Source organism: Sarcophilus harrisii, chromosome 1 (assembly GCF_902635505.1).
Source record: "Sarcophilus harrisii chromosome 1, mSarHar1.11, whole genome shotgun sequence".
NCBI classification, from domain to species: Eukaryota; Metazoa; Chordata; class Mammalia; order Dasyuromorphia; family Dasyuridae; genus Sarcophilus; species Sarcophilus harrisii.
The window spans coordinates 231,468,654-231,485,865 of record NC_045426.1 but is presented as its reverse complement, the minus strand read 5'-3'; the positions used below and the strand labels follow the sequence as shown (position 1 = coordinate 231,485,865).

At 34.4% G+C, this 17,212-nt stretch overlaps 1 protein-coding gene across 1 annotated transcript in view; it reads left to right on the top strand.

Annotated features, from left to right (window-relative positions):
* Positions 1–15,288, top strand: part of ACER2 (alkaline ceramidase 2) — a 29,425-nt gene extending 14,137 nt beyond the window's left edge. Inside the window, exons 4-6 of the mRNA XM_031938205.1 lie at positions 2,838–2,975; positions 10,315–10,452; positions 14,187–15,288. Coding sequence (XP_031794065.1) covers positions 2,838–2,975; positions 10,315–10,452; positions 14,187–14,373 — 463 coding nt within the window. The 3' untranslated portion in view covers positions 14,374–15,288. The remainder of the gene's footprint in view (positions 1–2,837; positions 2,976–10,314; positions 10,453–14,186) is intronic.
* The last annotated feature ends 1,924 nt before the right edge of the window (positions 15,289–17,212 follow it).

Here is a 17,212-nt window from a genome sequence, read left to right as displayed (position 1 = left end):
CAGAGAGAAGGCTCTAGCATTAAAAGAGATCAGGAAAAGCCTCTTGAAAAGGGTGAGATTTGATCTGAGACTTGAAAGAAACCAGGAGAATCAGGGAGCATTTGGATTATATAAACCAATACTATATATGTTATATAATCCATATGATATGTGTATATGTGCATATATATTATATTTAATCATATACTATCCATATAGTTATATTTAATTATATATAATTTCTATACAATTATACTATTTATGTATGTGTATGTATGTTTGCTTGTATTTTAATGTATGAATGTTTTCTCCTCCATTAAAATGTAAGCTCCTTGAGGACAAAGACTGTTTCTCCCCCCGCTTTTAAATTTATTTTTTATTAATTTATTTAAATTAAATAACTTTAATTTAACAATAATAATGGATTTAGATGATTTATTTAAATTAAGTTGCAATGGGCTCATTGCAAGAGTTTAATAAATGCTTACTGATTGACTGAAAGATAAAGTCCCATGAGGTTTTTGCAGGTCTTTTTTTTTTTTTTCCTTCTGAGGGATCAGCCTTGAAATTTCTGATAAGTTCCATCTTTTTGGAGAGGGGCTTTCTCTATCTTGTTGTTAAAAGTTTCTTTTTCCTTTTGAGAAACAGCTTGGTATAAGTTCATATTTTGACAACTCAGTGAACTTTCATTTCTGTTTAATGGAATGTTTTCTACATTTGTTTCCCTGAAGTGACTTGTGCCAGAAACTTTTAGTTCTCTTGGTCAAAGGAAATCATGCATCTCTTCCTTTAGGGGGAGGATTCCTCCTTCAATTTCATGTTAAAATAATGTTGTAGTGGATGAAATGCTCTTCCTTTTAGTAAATGGTTAACTGCTTGAATGTAAGATTGCTAGGATTATCAGGCTATTACTTTTTAAAATTATTTATTTTATGCCAAACTTTAAGAAATAAAACAAATATTTCCATAACATAATCAAATAGAAAAAATATTACTTTTTATGCTGCGTTGCTGAAGTACTTTTAGAAATTTGTATGTGTGTGCCATCCTAAAAAAAAAAGTAAAAAAAAATGTATCAAATTTTTTTGAAGTGCTGCTGACCATAGGGGTGTGAAAGCCCTAAGTAAATTAAGGGTTTAGATTGTGATAGGAACCTTGTACCTCCAAGCCCATCTCCGAACCTGCCTTATTTTACTATTTACTAAGAGTTTTCAAAAGTACCAGCTAGAAAAAGCATATGAATTTGATTGAGGAATATCAGAAGTTTCAATAAAGCCATATAGTTCTAAAATAAATTCCCCATGTAAAGGACTCTGGGAGGTGTGCATGCGAGGGGCAGCATATTACAAATTGATAAACTCATTATAGAGTTTATAACATATGGAAATTTCTTACTATATTAGTGGAATGTTTTTTGAATTTTTCAGATTGGGAGGTATATTTAAGAAATTACATTAAGAGTTTGGATCTATAAAGGTCTTAAGAACCTGGAATAAAGAAGATAAATCAAATAATGTAAAGTTTAATAGTGATTTTTAAAAACATCAACTTTGGGGGCAGCTAGGTAGCACAGTAGATAGAGGATCAGCTCTGAAATCAGGGGGACTTGAGTTCAAATATGGTCTCAGATAGTTAACACTTCCTAGCTGTATGACCTTGGTCAAGTCACTTAACTCCAGTTGTCTCAGCAAAACAAACAAACAAACCCCCCCCATCAACTTTGCTAATATAAAGGGGGGGGGGAAGTTATAGGTAGATAACAGCTCATGTAGAAAAAGACCTGGAAGTTTTAATTAGTGAGACAGCACAGTACTAATGCAAGTACAGGGTGATATAGCAGTAATAATCTTCTGTTGTTGTTGTTCAGTCATTTCAGTCATGTCCATCTCTTTGTGACCCCATCTGGGGTTTTCTCAGCAGACATTGGAGTGATTTGCCCTTTTCTTTCCAGCTCATTTTAGAGGCAAACTGAAGCAAACAGGGTTGTGACTTGCCTAGAGTCACACAATATCTGAGATCAAATTTGTACTCACAAAAATGAGTCTTCCTGACTTTAAGACTGACACTTTATCTACTGTACTACCTAGCTGCCAAATAAAGTACTCTGCTCGAAAATCCCAAAGTGGAGATCTGAAAGCAGAAAAACATCTTGCTCAGCAATCATCATCTCTAACATGTGTCAAAGATGAGATTTTTTTTCCCTATACAAAACAGGAAATCTAGAATGTTAGATTTGAAGTTGCCACCCAATCTGGGGGATTGCCACACCATCTCCCGCAATTTGGGGTAGGTTTGTAGCATCCCATTCCTGCATCCAGTTAGCTGTAGATGCTATCTTTTAACGAGTCTCTTTTGTACTTTTCCTCTCCCTAATTTGGACTCTCAGGATTATCACATGCTTGGGTTATCCATTTGCCAGAAAGAATTGAAATGGGTAGGAGAAACTGATCAAATCTCTTCCTCACTTAAAATTCCTCAAACTCAGGGAACCTTCATTCTAGTTTTTGTATTGAATGATTCTGATTTACAGATATGCTATAAAGGGGATTCTTGGCCAAATATAGGTTGTCCGAAGTCTCTTTTAACTTAGAGAATTTGTGTGTGTGTGTGTGTGTGTGTGTGTGTGTGTGTGTGTGTGTATGAGAGAGAGAGAGAGAGAGAGAGAGAGAGAGAGCGAGAGAGCACGAAAGACAAGAGAGAAAGAGGTTTTCCCTTACTAAAAATTATTCTTTGTAAATGTAGCTGTCATGCAATATAAGTCTCCTTAGTTCTTACAGTTGGATGTTTAGTTGTGTGTCCCCCTAGACAAACAAAAACTGAGAAATCTTTGAGTATGAATTTCCTTTTCAATTTTTTAGGGGTAGGTTCAAAGCTGTGGTTTGTGTCCTGTCTGGAGTCACCACTTGTCTTGCATTTGTGAAACCGGCCATCAATAATATCTCTCTGATGACCTTGGGCATTCCTTGTACAGCACTGCTCATTGCAGAACTGAAAAGGTGAGCAACCTTTCCTATGTGCCTGTCTTTTGGATTCTATCTGGTGCAGAAACGTTTGATGAATGGTTTGCGTGATACTCCCTGTAACTAGATCAATCCTACAGTCCCATCTCAGGGCGTCCTAATGTCTCATTAGATGGTACCTGGATAAGTCTGGAATGGTTCTTGGTAAATAATAAATACTAAACAAATGCTTGTTAAGGAGGAGGAAGAAGAGGAGAGAGAGTTTTCATTCAGTCTCTTCTGGTATTAATTCTTGCAATATGGCATCTTGATATATGTAAATTTTATTTGAACATAAGCCTGACTCGTTTTGCCATTTTTTTTCTAAGAAAAGTAGAGGGTTCCATCCTTCTTATCAGAGAGGTGATATACTTAAATTCCAATAAGACATGCATTTTTGGACTTGACCAGTATGGGAATCTGTTTTGTTTGTTTATGTGTGTTTATTTTGAGAGGGTTTGCTTATTTATTTGGGGAGAGAGGCAGTGAGAAGGAAAGATAATTTAAAAAACATTTTTAAAGATATTGAATTTATCCTTGATACATAATTAGTCCAAGAAGGCACTAAAACAATAACCACTGATTTAGCTCCCTTTTAGCCTGAGTACAAAATCTACTGCAGAAAGAATAACTAGCTCCATCCTGAGGCCTCAGACTATTGCTCCAAAGAGCAGGAAGCAGCATCCAGCTAAATCAATGCTGTATCTTTGCTGGATAATCTTTTCATACTATGGCTAAATAAATTTCCTCTTGTTAACTAAAAAAATAAAATGATAACTCATTCAGAAGAAATTTTATTTTAAATTTAAAAACATCAAAGAAAACAAGCATTCTTTTAAAAAAATTTTTAATAGCCTTTTATTTACAGGTTATATGTATGGGTAACTTTACAGCATTGACAATTGCCAAAACTCTTGTTCCAATTTTTCCCCTTCTTCCCCCCCACACCCTCCCCCAGATGGCAGGATGACCAGTAGATGTTAAATATATTAAAATATAAATTAGATACACAATAAGTATACATGACCAAACCGTTATTTTGCTGTACAAAAAGAATCAAACTCTGAAATATTGTACAATTAGCCTATGAAGGAAATCCAAAATGCAGGTGGGCAAAAATATAGAGATTGGGAATTCAATGTAATGGTTTTTAGTCATCTCCCAGAGTTCTTTCGCTGGGCGTAGCTGGTTCAGTTCATTACTGTTCCATTGGAACTGATTTGGTTTATCTCATTGCTGAAGATGGCAGGTCCATCAGAATTGGTCATCATATAGTATTATTCTTGAAGTATATAATGATCTCCTGGCCCTGCTCGGAAAACAAGACTTTCTAAATACAAAATAAAATAGAAAAAGAAAAAGCACATGATGTTTAAAAGGATTGTACATATTTGATCTATATTAGATTGCTTGGGGAGATAAAAGAGGAAGGGAGAAAAATTTAGAACATAAAGTTTACAAAATAAATGTTGAAAACTATCTTTATATGTATTTAGAAAAATAAAATACTATTGAAAAAGGGCACACGAATCTGTAAATGTCTATTATGTACTTGTTGCTGAGCACTCATTAGAGATCATACAAATGACAATTCTGAAGTAACATTAAAAGAATCTGTGTATTAATTGGCCTAGAGCCAGCTTAACATAGTTACATATGATAAAGTATATGGGGTAATTTCAAATAAATAGAAAATATATTACCTTGAAACTGTTGATTTTATGCAAAAGTTTAAATAAAGGGTAATTTGTGAAAGAATTGAAAAGAAATAATAAAAAAACCCTCTGCCTCAAAGATACTAGAAAAAGGATAAAAGAAGAATGAAGATGGAAAACAAGTTTGTGTATGAAGAAGATAAAATATAAAATGTTTTTGGTGAATTATTTTCTTAATTCTAATTTTTTCCCAAGCAAACTGCTACTAAAAGATTTCTATAGTTGTAACTCATCACAAACTTGAAATTCTTACATTTGTAGCATGTTTAGATTCTTCTTTCAGACGTAAACTGTATCTAAATTTTTTTTAAGTCTCTTGTGACAGTGCTTCTCTTTTTATGTGCCTTATTTTCCAAATTCATTTTATATTCATCACCATCCAAATCAAATATATCTATCTAGACCCTGGGGGGAGGCAGCAAGGTGATATATTAGATAGAGCACTTGATATGGAATCAGGAGAACCCGAGTTCAAATGCAGCCAGATAGACCCTTAAGCTATACCAAACTAACTTGCGTAAGCAAATCATTTAACCTCTGACTGCTTTAGTTTCCTCATCTGTAAAATGCAGATAATAAAAACTCCTTTCCAGGGCTGTTGTGAGAATCAATTAAATTTATTTTTAAGTTATTTATTTTTTTGTGTTCTTTTGTAAAAACTTATTATCAACAGGATTTTATTTTTCCAAATACATGTAAAGATGGTTTTCAACATTCATTTTTATAAGACTTTGTGTTCTAAATTTTTCTCCCTTCTTCCTTTACCTCCCTACTTCCCAATACAGCAAGCAATTTAATACAGGTTAAATATTTGCAATTCATTTAAATATGTTTCCATATTTGTCATGTTGTATATTGACTTATAATTTATACAAGTGCTTTATAAACCTGAAAGTACCATATAAATGCTAGTTATTATTTAACTCATATTAACTTGAATATATCCTTCTTTCCCAATTCAGTACAACTTTGAGAGGGAAAGGCATTTTTTTTCTTTGCACATCACTTTCTCCTGGGTGGGCTGCTTTGATAACCATTAGCAGTCAAGCACTCTGAAGGCCTGGCCCTAAGCAAACAAGAGTCCCTTCTTTGATACAAGGTAGACTGCTCAAGTTTAATTTAAGCAACTCTGCAGTGGGGGCATTCATTCCTTTTTCAGAGCAGTGGATCCCAAAGCATCGATGAGTATATATAGTTACAGACTTAAGGGGGCCATATTTCAGACAGGAAACAAATCAGCTTGCTTTGATGAGGTCAGGAAAAGGGAGAGAGGAGGGGTTTTAAGGACACTTTTGGTGTTTACTCCTTAATTTACAGCCCTGGCAAGTGACATTGAGTAGAAGAGAAGTTTGGGTTATAATTTATAATTTGACTGCCCAAAGGAGATTACAGCACCCATGTGACATGCAGCAATGTCTGAAGCATACACCCCCGGACTTTGGAAAGGAAATATTTAATAGAACCTAAGGAAAAGATTGACAGTGGCCTTGAGTATTTGAGAAAAATATCTCTACCAGTTTTGCAAGTTAACACATAATAAGAGATATCTTTTTCTTTAGCCCCTTCCCATTTCTGAAATTAGAAAACATTGTATACCAAGTTAGACTGTGGTTAACATATAGGGTAATACAAAAGTAGGTAAGACAGATTTTAGGTACTGATAAAGAATTCTTTTTCTATTACTAAGGTTACATAGACTAACCTCTTTATTAAAATTAAATGAGTTAACTGAGGAACAGAGGGGTTAAGTTGCTTTTCTCCTCCTCTTGTTCAAAGTGGCAAAAAAGAATTTGTGTGTCTGTGTGTTTGTGTATGTGTTTGGGTATTTGGAAAAAGAATTCAGGTCCTCCATCAGAGAGAAGTTAGTGGAGCTTCTTACTTGGAATGTCAAATAATATATTCCCATCTAAGATAATTAAAAATATATTTTATTGATACTTTTTAATGTGGGTTGATTTTTCTTTTTTTTCCCCCACATTCTTTTAAAATTTTGATCTCCAAATTATTTTCCTTCCTATAGCCCTTCCCCCGCACATTGAGAAATCAAACAATTTGCTACCCATTATACATGTGAAATCATGAAAAATATGTTTACATATTAGCCATGATAAAAAAAGCAAGAAAAACAAAAAGGAAGAAATATGCTTTAGTCTGCACTTGAAGTTTAATCAATCTTCTCTCTGGAGGTGAATGACATTTTTCATCATGGGTCCTTTGGAGTTGTCATGGATCATTGTCTTAATCAGAGCTATACCTATATTTCTCAAAGACTACTACTTTCCCTTGTAATTAAAAAGCAAAAGGAATGAACACACTGGCTATATTGTACAACTTGGGCTTCATTCTGTATTTACAGTCTGCCTCCCTGCTTAGAGGAATAAGATATATTTTATCACCAGTTCCCTGAAGTCAAGATTGGACATTGTAATGGTCACAGTTTTGATATTTTTCAATGTTGTTTTCTTTTACATTTCTGGGGGCCACTATGTAAATTGTTGTCTTGGTTTTTCATCAGTTAAGATTACTTCATTTAAAAAAATAACATTTTATTCCCCCCTCCAATTACATATAAAAAATAATCTTTAATTTTAAAATTATTTTAGGAATGCTTGCATGCTATAGAAAGCTTGTTGTCCTGCCATAGGGGCGTATGCCCAGATCATAGCTGGGCGTCCTTACTTCTAGTTTCTTTTCTTTCTTTTTTTTTTTCCGAGGCAATTGGGGTTAAGTGACTTGGCCAAGGTCACACAGATAGGAAGTATTAAATGTGTGAAACCAGATTTGAACTCATGTCCTTCTGACTTCAGGACTGATACTCTATCCACTGCACTACCTAGCTACCCCAACTCCTGGTTTTTTTAAAAAGAGAGATCTAAGGTAGCAGTCTAAGGATTTCATAATGTCTATTTTGCTATTTCTTGGCACTGTTGCACATCTGGCATCTTCTTAGATTGTTGTCTGGATACCTTGTGTCTCAAGAAGAAAGGGACAGAAGAACCTTGCCAAAATCTATTATACTTTCTGGACAGCTTCTTAATAGTCCATGAGAAAAACAAACTAATTAAAATGATTTCATTCATGGTCAACCTGATGCTGGAAAGAGTGCCATCTGTGGCTATGAGACTTTCTCACTGAAGAAGCCAAGTTGTCTTTATGGGAATTGAGCTTACAATCACCAACTCTGAGCATTAAAAGAAAGAAAAAAAATGTAGCTACTACCCAAATATAGACTTAAACTGTTCATATAGACATTTGAATTAGACTTTCCCTCCCAAACTTTTGATGTGCAGAGGGCCTAGTTTGTTCAATTCAATTGTTCAGTGAATTTAAGCATAATCCAAAGTGTCTAATTTCTTTTGGTCTTTATCTGTGAGTCAAATGCTATGTTTTAAAACTTGTAATTTAGTTTTTCCTCCAAAAGGTTGAAAAAGGGAAAGCATTTTAAAAGAAAATCCTGAAATGAGGGGGAAGAAAATGGTTAGAACAGATTGTTTTAGTTAAGTCAAGAAAATTATTCAGTTCTCCGATCTTTCAAAAGGAAAAATACATACTTATTTAATAATCCTGTCCCTAATTATAAAGTCTAATACTGGACTTGGAATCAGAAAGACCTAGGCTGATAATAGTTGGTTCATTTGTTTGTCTTTCCCTCTGTTTTCTTCTGTGAATTAAAAAAAATGCTTCATTTATGTCCTTAGCATTTTCCTTTATTTTTCCTTCTTTTCCTTCTCTCCCTCCTTTTCTATCTTCTTCCTTTCTTTCATTCTTCTTTCCTTCCCTTTTTCCTTCTTCCTTCTTCATCTCAGCCTCAGGTTCCTCATCTGTAAAATGAGGATAATAATAGTACCTGTTTCCCAAAGTTGTGAGAAGCAGATGACATTTTATAAAATGCTTTGGAAACCTCAAAGTACTATATAAATACTAGCTACAACTTTCCTATCCAATTCACTCTATTCTCGTACTACCTTCCATGAGACTCTCATTCCTTCTTGTCTGGACTATTTCAGTGGTATCCTAATTGGTCTCCCTGCCTTTCATCTTTTCCCACTTCAAACCCTTCTTCACCAAGCTGATTTTCCTTAGGTGTAAATCTGTTTTCTTTTTCCATTAGTTTTGTCTGCCCAATAAACTCTAGTGAATCCTCATTATTCTTAGGATAACATGTAAACTTCTTTGGCTTTTAAAGCCCCTTACAATTTATCATTCTCACCTCATTTTACTTTAATTCCTTTTCCACATTCTATGGCCCAATTTTGATGAGAAGGGGAAGGATGAAATGAGCATTTATTAGGCAGCTATTATGTGCCAGACATTTTAGAAATATTGTCTTATTTGATCCTTACATTTTACAAATGAGGAAACTAAAGTAGAGATTAAGTGACTTGTCCAGGGTCACATAGCTTGCAAATCTGAAGCAGGATTTGAACTCAGATATTTCCCCATTGAGATTTTGATATATTGCAGATTAGCATAAAAAATAAAATGGGAATTTTTTGGGAGGAGTTTTGAAAAAACTTCAGACAACTTGCAAAGGCCAGCAGATGACACAGAAGTTTAGAAACTCTGAAATGCATAAAATATATGCATACTATTTTATCTTTTAGTACTATAATAATTTAGACTTCTTCCTGGTATGAAGGGAGGGCCAAAAATTTTATGTGGATTTTCTAAATCAAGAGAGCATAGCATCCCTAACTCCTTATGATATGAAAGGGATAACTAGTTTATATTTATTTTGTACATAAGAGCATCCCAAAAATCTTTACCAAGATTTAAGCTTTAAATTTTAGAAACTCTTGAAATATAAATGCCACAAACTTACAAAAACCCCAAAATTTCAAAGATTATTTCACATTTTAAATGATTAGAATTTAACATTACCTTTGTCCTATTCTGTATATTGTTCCAGTCAATCTTTTAGCCTTTGTAGAAGCTTTCATTGGATACTTCTCAGTGATCCTCACTTTAAAATGGTTCAGAGAAGGAGATTTTGATACATACATGACAGTTTTTAGTGTGATCCCACTAGGATCCTCTTTTGCTGGTCCACTAGTCTGAGAAAGTATCATCCAGATACTCAGATAATGATTAATCGCAAGGTATCTTGCTTATTTTTCTATGTAGATATATATTTCAATTAATGTGAAATAATAGCATAACCTCATGACACCCATTGGAAACCCATAGTTTTAAATGCTTTGATAACTCTAGTGGTGCATTCAGACTTGTTTTAATAGAATTTTTGCTGGCAGATCTTTCTAAAAATGTTCCCACTCTTCCAACTAGGATGGGAATATTGGAACTGTTTCTTACAAGTAACTCCTGAAAATGCAGGGAAATCCTCTGAGAGTTCCAAGTCTATAGGGAATCTTGTGAAGGGAAAGAGAAGCTAAGAAAAAGCTGACACATTTCATTGCAATGATGGGAATAAGTTTGTTTTTTTTTTCCCCTATGAATTAATTAATGATAAAATATCAGCAATCAAAATCTCCATTAATCTATTTAGACAGACAAACCAAAAAGAATTTTGTTATTTTGGATATGGTGATAGCAATCAAAACTAGGACTGGATGGTGTGTTATCTTTTGAAAAGTTATCTTTTTTTTTTTTTTCTCCCCCAGATGCGACAACATACGGGTATATAAATTAGGCCTTTTCTCAGGTCTTTGGTGGACCTTAGCTCTCTTCTGTTGGATCAGTGACAGGGCCTTTTGTGAGCTCTGGTCTTCCTTCAACTTCCCCTATCTGCATTGTGTGTGGTAAGTCTCATCTATGTAAAGGTGGTCCCCAAGCCCATTTCTGCCATATTTTCACTTTCTTCCAAGGAAATTTCAGCTATGGATGTGTTTATCCATTCTATGGGAGAAGCCAGACTCACAAGGTACTTCATCAAATCAGGGAAACAGAAGGGACTAAGTGGCTTCTTTCCTAAGCCAGATATACAGCAGTTTTAGCAGCAACAGGAAATCGTGTAAATAGCAGTATGGATCCCAAGGGATCCAGCTTAGCCAGAAAGGAACTAAAATAATAACAACAACAAAAACAAAAGTCAAAACAGTGCAGGTCAACCAAAGCCATGAAATGGGGGTGAAATATAGAAGTTTTTTTGAGTTTCATTACCTTCTGGCAAATTGTAAAGTACAAAAATGCTAACCTTCAATGTGAAATTTAGATAGGCTATGAATTGTACTGCTCCTTGGCAGGAAAGTGCTCTGCTTGAGTGGAATCCACATCTTCTGTAATATGTATATGACCTGGCTGAGGTCTGACTAATTAATAAATATAACTCCTATAAAGTCATACCAACTAGAAGGAACCTTAAAGCTAGTCTAATCCAGAGCTCTCATTTTATAGATGAGGCCCAGATAACTTAAATGATTTTGCCAAGATCATATATCTGTTTAGTGACAAAATAAAATCCAACAATGGGAAAGCCAGTGGAGAAATATAGGAATGAAGGTGAATTTCTCCTCTTCTCTAAGCCTCTTGCCATCAGCCCAGAAGAATCTTTTTTCACTGATTAGAAAAATATGACAGGTACTAATATAAAAATCCAAAGTCCATTACTCAAGAACTAAATGGAACAAGATTGTATTTGGGAGATGGTGTAGATATTATGTTATTCTTAAATTACATACAAACTTACACCAAAGTTTTTTAAATGAGTATTTACTGATATATTTTGTTTTTATATCACATATATTTTCCATTGTATTCTTCTCTTTAATGCAAAATAAAAAAAGAGGAAGAAGAAAAATCCAGCAAAAACTAGCCAGTTATATTGAAAGAAGTCTAATATGAAATGCATTGTTCCACATCCCTGAAGGAGAACGGCAAAATATCACCTCATTTGTCTTCTTTAGGACCAAGCTTGGCCATTATAATTTCCCATCATTTGATTTTGATCGTTTTGATTTTTGATCTTTCCATTTTTATTGTTATTGTCATTTACACTAGATTTTAGTGTAATGGAAAACATTTCCTTTTTATTTAGCTTATAACCATTTATCTTACATAAGAAGCCCATGCTACCCTGCTAGTGTAGCTTGCTACATTAGCAAAGATAATATATGTAAAAATGGTACTTCACTTTATGATTATTTAGGTATTAGTATCCACGGAAAGGCAATATGGTTTAATGGATAGAACACTGCTCTTGGTAATATGCTTTAATGGATAGAACATTGTTCTTGGAATTGGAAAGACAATCTCTAAAACATATTTGGTTGTGTGATCATGAACAAATAACCTCTTCTTCCTTTATTTTACTTTACAAATGAATCATCTAATGAAAGAATGAATGAATAGACTCTATTATAACAGTTTTGTAAGTCTTATCAGAGGGCTGGTTTGCATTGGCAGAGAGAATTTTTACACTGGGAGTTCACAATATCAATGCAAACACAGGTTTGGTAAATAAAATTATATTTGAGCCAAAAAATTTAAAACACCAACAAACTTCTGTTAATTTACTATGGAAATTCAGCTAGTCTAAAGCTGAAGCCATGTAGAGTGACAAAGGTCACTAGCCTGGGAGATCTGAGTTCTAGTCCTGCCTCTGACATATACTTGCTGTGTGGTTTTGGGCAATTCACATAACCTCAATCAATCAACTCTCTAAGATTTAAAATTATAGATGAGCTGCTAACATGATAAAAGCAATCAGGGGGCACAGTAGAGTTACTGGTATGTAGTCAGGAAAACCTAAGGTTAAATCTGATCTCAGATCTGGGTGACCTTGGGCAAGTCTGCCCAATTTTCTCTACTGTAAAATAGGGATAATAATGGCACCTACTTCACAGGCTTTTTTGAGGGTCAAGGGAGATATTTGTAAAGTACTTAGCGTAGTGCCTGACAAATAATGGATGCTTGATAAATCCTTTAAATGTTTTATTGAGACTTTTTCTTTCCATTATACAGTGGATACTTTTCAGTAACTTCCTACCTTGCCTTGTTGAGACAAACATATATGCCGTATCTAAAAGTGCATGCTCTATGCCTCACTTATTTTAATTTTAAAATTTTAAATTAAAATCATTATTATCTGGATGTCTCCTTTCCATGACCCCAGAATTGAATCCTTTTTTGTAGTTTTGTTATTATGGAAATATCTGAAAAATTAAGCAAGCAAATGTAACAACTGCATCTACCAATATGTCTAATATTGGCTTCCATTTAGTGATTTTTTAAAATGTAAATAGCTGGAATCATTATACACATTTTCCCCCAACTTTTCAAGCTATCAATATTTAAAACTGCACTAAGATTCTCTATGTGTCTCTTTCTCTTTCTCTGTCTCTCTCTTCACATGAAACACACACATACACACACACACACCCATACATATATGGATACCATCTCACATATCTGCGTATATAGATACTCAATCTTGTTTGTGTATACATATATATAAACTTAAGTATACATATGCTTATACACATAGATGAGTCAATATACCAAAAGTGTGTCTGTTTCACTCTTCATCAGTTCACATGATGCTTTCTGTGTTTTTCCAAACTCCTCATATTTGTCATTTTTTACTGATCAGTATGTTCATATATGAACATTTTATGTTCATATAACATTATTTGTTTGGCAGTACTATGGATAATGAAGATTCATTTTATTTTCAGTCCTTTTTTGCCTCCAAAAGGTCTTGCTGTGAATAACTTGATATATGTTAGATCTGTGTTTATATTTTCGATCTCCTAGAGGTAATGTCGAAGAGTGGGTCACTGGGTTAAAAGATATGTTGAGTTTAATGACTTTTTTTAAAAACATAATTCCAAATTGTTATCCACAATGGTTGAGTCTATTCACAGCTCTACCAACAATGTAGGAGACTGTTTTTTCATAGCTCTTCCAACCTAATTATTCCTTTTTTTGTTCATCTTTGAAAATAAGTCTATTTATGTTATTTAAATTCTTCATTTTAAAAGATCACAAAAAGAATTAAGAGCTCCTAGACTAAAGATCTTCTCTAAATGTTCACAACTTTTAAAAATAGGTAGCTTTCTTTAAACATGGTTGTGTTTTGAGACAGACATGAGTTAAGAGTTTCATTTTCTGGTAGGTCTGGAATTAAAGTAGCTGTATTCAACTCCTTTCCGTCCTCACAATCTCTATTTTCGAACTCTTGGGACCCACTCTTGGTCCCTTTTCTTCACATAATTTAGCCTTTCTGTTTTAAAATTCATTCCAAATATGGAGAATAAATGAGTCACTTTCAGTATATAGCAGAAGAAAAGTTGGCCCTGAACAGGTCAGGGCTCTCCAGCTATGTAGGAGAGCCGTAACTTCATCTCCTCCTAATTAAGAGGGACCAGAGCATGTAATTACACTCTCAAACAAGGAACAGAGCAACAAGTTGGCCTAAAATGGTGACAGTATCCTAGATCAAGCTTTTGCAAGCAGATTCAATCAATCACTAAACATTTATTGAATACTAATATTGTATTTAACACGGAGGTTTTTGGCTTTATCTGTTTTTCAGGCATATCCTCATTTGTTTGGCTGCCTACCTGGGTTGCGTCTGCTTTGCATACTTTGATGCTGCTTCGGAGATCCCAGAGCAAGGTCCTGTCATCAAATTCTGGCCTAGTGAAAAATGGGCCTTTATAGGAGTTCCCTATGTTTCCCTCCTGTGTGCCAACAAGAAATCTCCGGTCAAGATCACATGATGTAAAGTTCAGCAGCTTTGGATTTTTTTTATTTATTTTTCCTCACTTAACTGTGCTTAGTTAATGATCATGACAGCTAGGGAGACTTGAGCCTCTTTGTATTTGTTTGGGTTTTTTCACTCCTATATGTTTGAAACTCGAAAGGTTTCAACTGCATATATTAAGAAATGCATTTTTTTTTCCTTTAAGAAATGCTTTTTTTTTTTTTTTTCCCTTTCTCTCAGAAAGGAGGAAGGTTGCGTTTTGGTGTGGGGTTGTTGTTTTTTTTTTAAGCCTGAAAATGCTGACAACTAGAATTTAGGTTGGCTCTGGTTTTAGCTTTTTCAGGCTTTATTTTTAGATGTCCACTGTTCTTACTACTGGCTCGTGAATCTTAAAACACTGTGATAGTAGCATGTCTTGTTAGACCAAAGCAACAGACTGGCAACTCCTGGGATGGAATGTTTGTTAAATGTAGACCTTCCTTCCCTTCTCTGTCCCACCCATTCATTATTTTTTTCAGAATTCTTATGGTTGGAACTGACAAACAAATGTACCCTTGGACTAAATCTCTATTTTTATTCCAGAGATTTTCATTGGAGGAAACCTGTCTAGGAAGAGTCATATAAAAGCCTTGTAGGAAATTAATTTTTAATCATATTTCACAAAACTTAGATTTTAAGTAAAGTTAGAAATATTTTTATTATTTATGCTAAAAGTCATAGATTTTAATCACAAATCTCACAAAACCTAGGTTTTAAGTAAAGTTAGAAGTAATTTTTATAATTTGTGCTGAAAGTCCTAGATTCAGCTTCTATATTTGGTCAAATTTAATGGGGAAAAAGTTACCATCATCAAACTATTCTTTAAAATGAGCTCAACTTCTTTCATATTTTTTCTCTTTTGATCCCTTTTCCCCAGCTCATAACACACAAACAAGCTATAGAATCATAGAGCAGTAGAAAAACAAAGGGAATAGATTTATAAAATATTAGTGTTTGAAAGCATCTTAGCTGTATGGTTGTAGTGGAAAGGATCCCAGAGGTGGGGTTAAAAGACCTGGATTTGAATTTTAGTTCTCCCAGTTTTAGTAGCTATTTGACCCTAAGTAAGTCACTAATCTCTCTGACTCTTAGCTTTCTCCTCTAGGAAGTAAGGAGGATAGTTCTAAGTAAGGCTCATTCTGATTTGAAATCTTAGGCTCCTGTGGCATCATTTAGTCCAGTTTCTTCATGTTCTAGATAGGAATGATAGATATGTACACCATACAATGTTAGTACAATAGTCCCACTAACATCTCTGGTTCTCAGCTTCCTCATCTATAAAATAATGAGAGTAGTTCTAGGTAAGATCATTTTGATTTGAAATCTTAGGAGCCTGTAGGAGCATTTAGTCCAATTTTCTTCATCTTATAAATAGGAATAATAAATATATACACCAGACAACATAGTACAACAACCTTACTATCTGCTATGCTGTCAGCAACCCAGCAATATAACTCTGGTGGCAGTTTTACCCTCCTTTCTTGCAGGGGATGGTAGGATTTGACTGACATTAAACCTGATAAGCTAAACTCTGATGATTTTTATATTGGGATAATCTCTTAAGTGAAGCCTAGAGTAACCTGAAATGCTCTGAAATATCATGAAATACCTTGGAAAGTCACTTTTCAGGATCATCTTTAATTCTTCTCCCCAACCCCTAAGTAGGGCAATTGAATTTGAAGAGATCTTAGTTGAATAGTTGTAGTGAAAAGAATATCAAAGATGAGCTTGAAAGTCCTGGTTTTTGGATCTCAGTTGTCTCATTTTTATGAGCCATCTGACCCTGGATAAGCTATTAATCTCTCTGGTTTTCTCTTTCCTTCTCTGTAAAAGAGGGTAGTGTTTTTTGTTTTTAAGTGTATTCTGGATTCTCACAATCTACAAGACTTCCCCTTATGTTCCTATGTAACACAGTTGCTACTTCCCTTTCTACAATACTAATTAGCTAGCAATAATAGATGTTTCACCAAGGCATCCTTTAGACGTGTTTAAAAGTGTCACTAACATGGCTTGCTCTTTCTGCATTCCAAATATGCTTCTCTTTGAGTTTTGCAATTCCACAAAGACCCCAAGGATTCAGTTGCTCCCGTTCTTCGCTGGAATGAATCAGGAACCAACAAATGTCCACAAATATCTCCTGAGTTCAAATCTGGCCTCAGACATTTAGATGCGTGACCTTTAAGCAAGTCACTTAACCCTATTTACCTCAGTTCCCTCATCTGTAAAATGATAAACCATTTCAGTATTTCTGCCAAGAAAACCTCCAGTGGGGTCACAAGGACTCAGACACTACTGAACAATGGCAACAACAAATATTTGCAAGGTTTGTGGCACTGGTTGCCAACCTCAGGGATAATTTTTTTTTCATTTCACTGGAGTGTTTCTTACCTTGTTCATGGCATTCCACTGTTGGGAGTGGAGAGAGGAGGAGAGGAGGATTGTTGTGTATCTTTATAAAATCAGAAAACACTTTGCCTTGTCATAACAGACAATTAAATCCCAGAGAACTAGCTAAGTCATGACATTTACTCATCAAGGCTAGTTGACATTATTCTTTTTTTAAAAATTTTTTAAATTTATTATAATAACTTTTTATTGACAGAACCCATGCCAGGGTAATTTTTTACATTATCCCTTGCACTCACTTCTGTTTGGATTTTTCCCCTTTCTCCCTCCACCCCCTCCCCTAGATGGCAAGCAGTCCTATATATGTTAAATATGTCGCAGTATATCCTAGATACAATATATGTGTGCAGGACCAAACAGTTCTCTTGTTGCATAATTCAGGGAGAATTGGATTCAGAAGGTAAAAATAA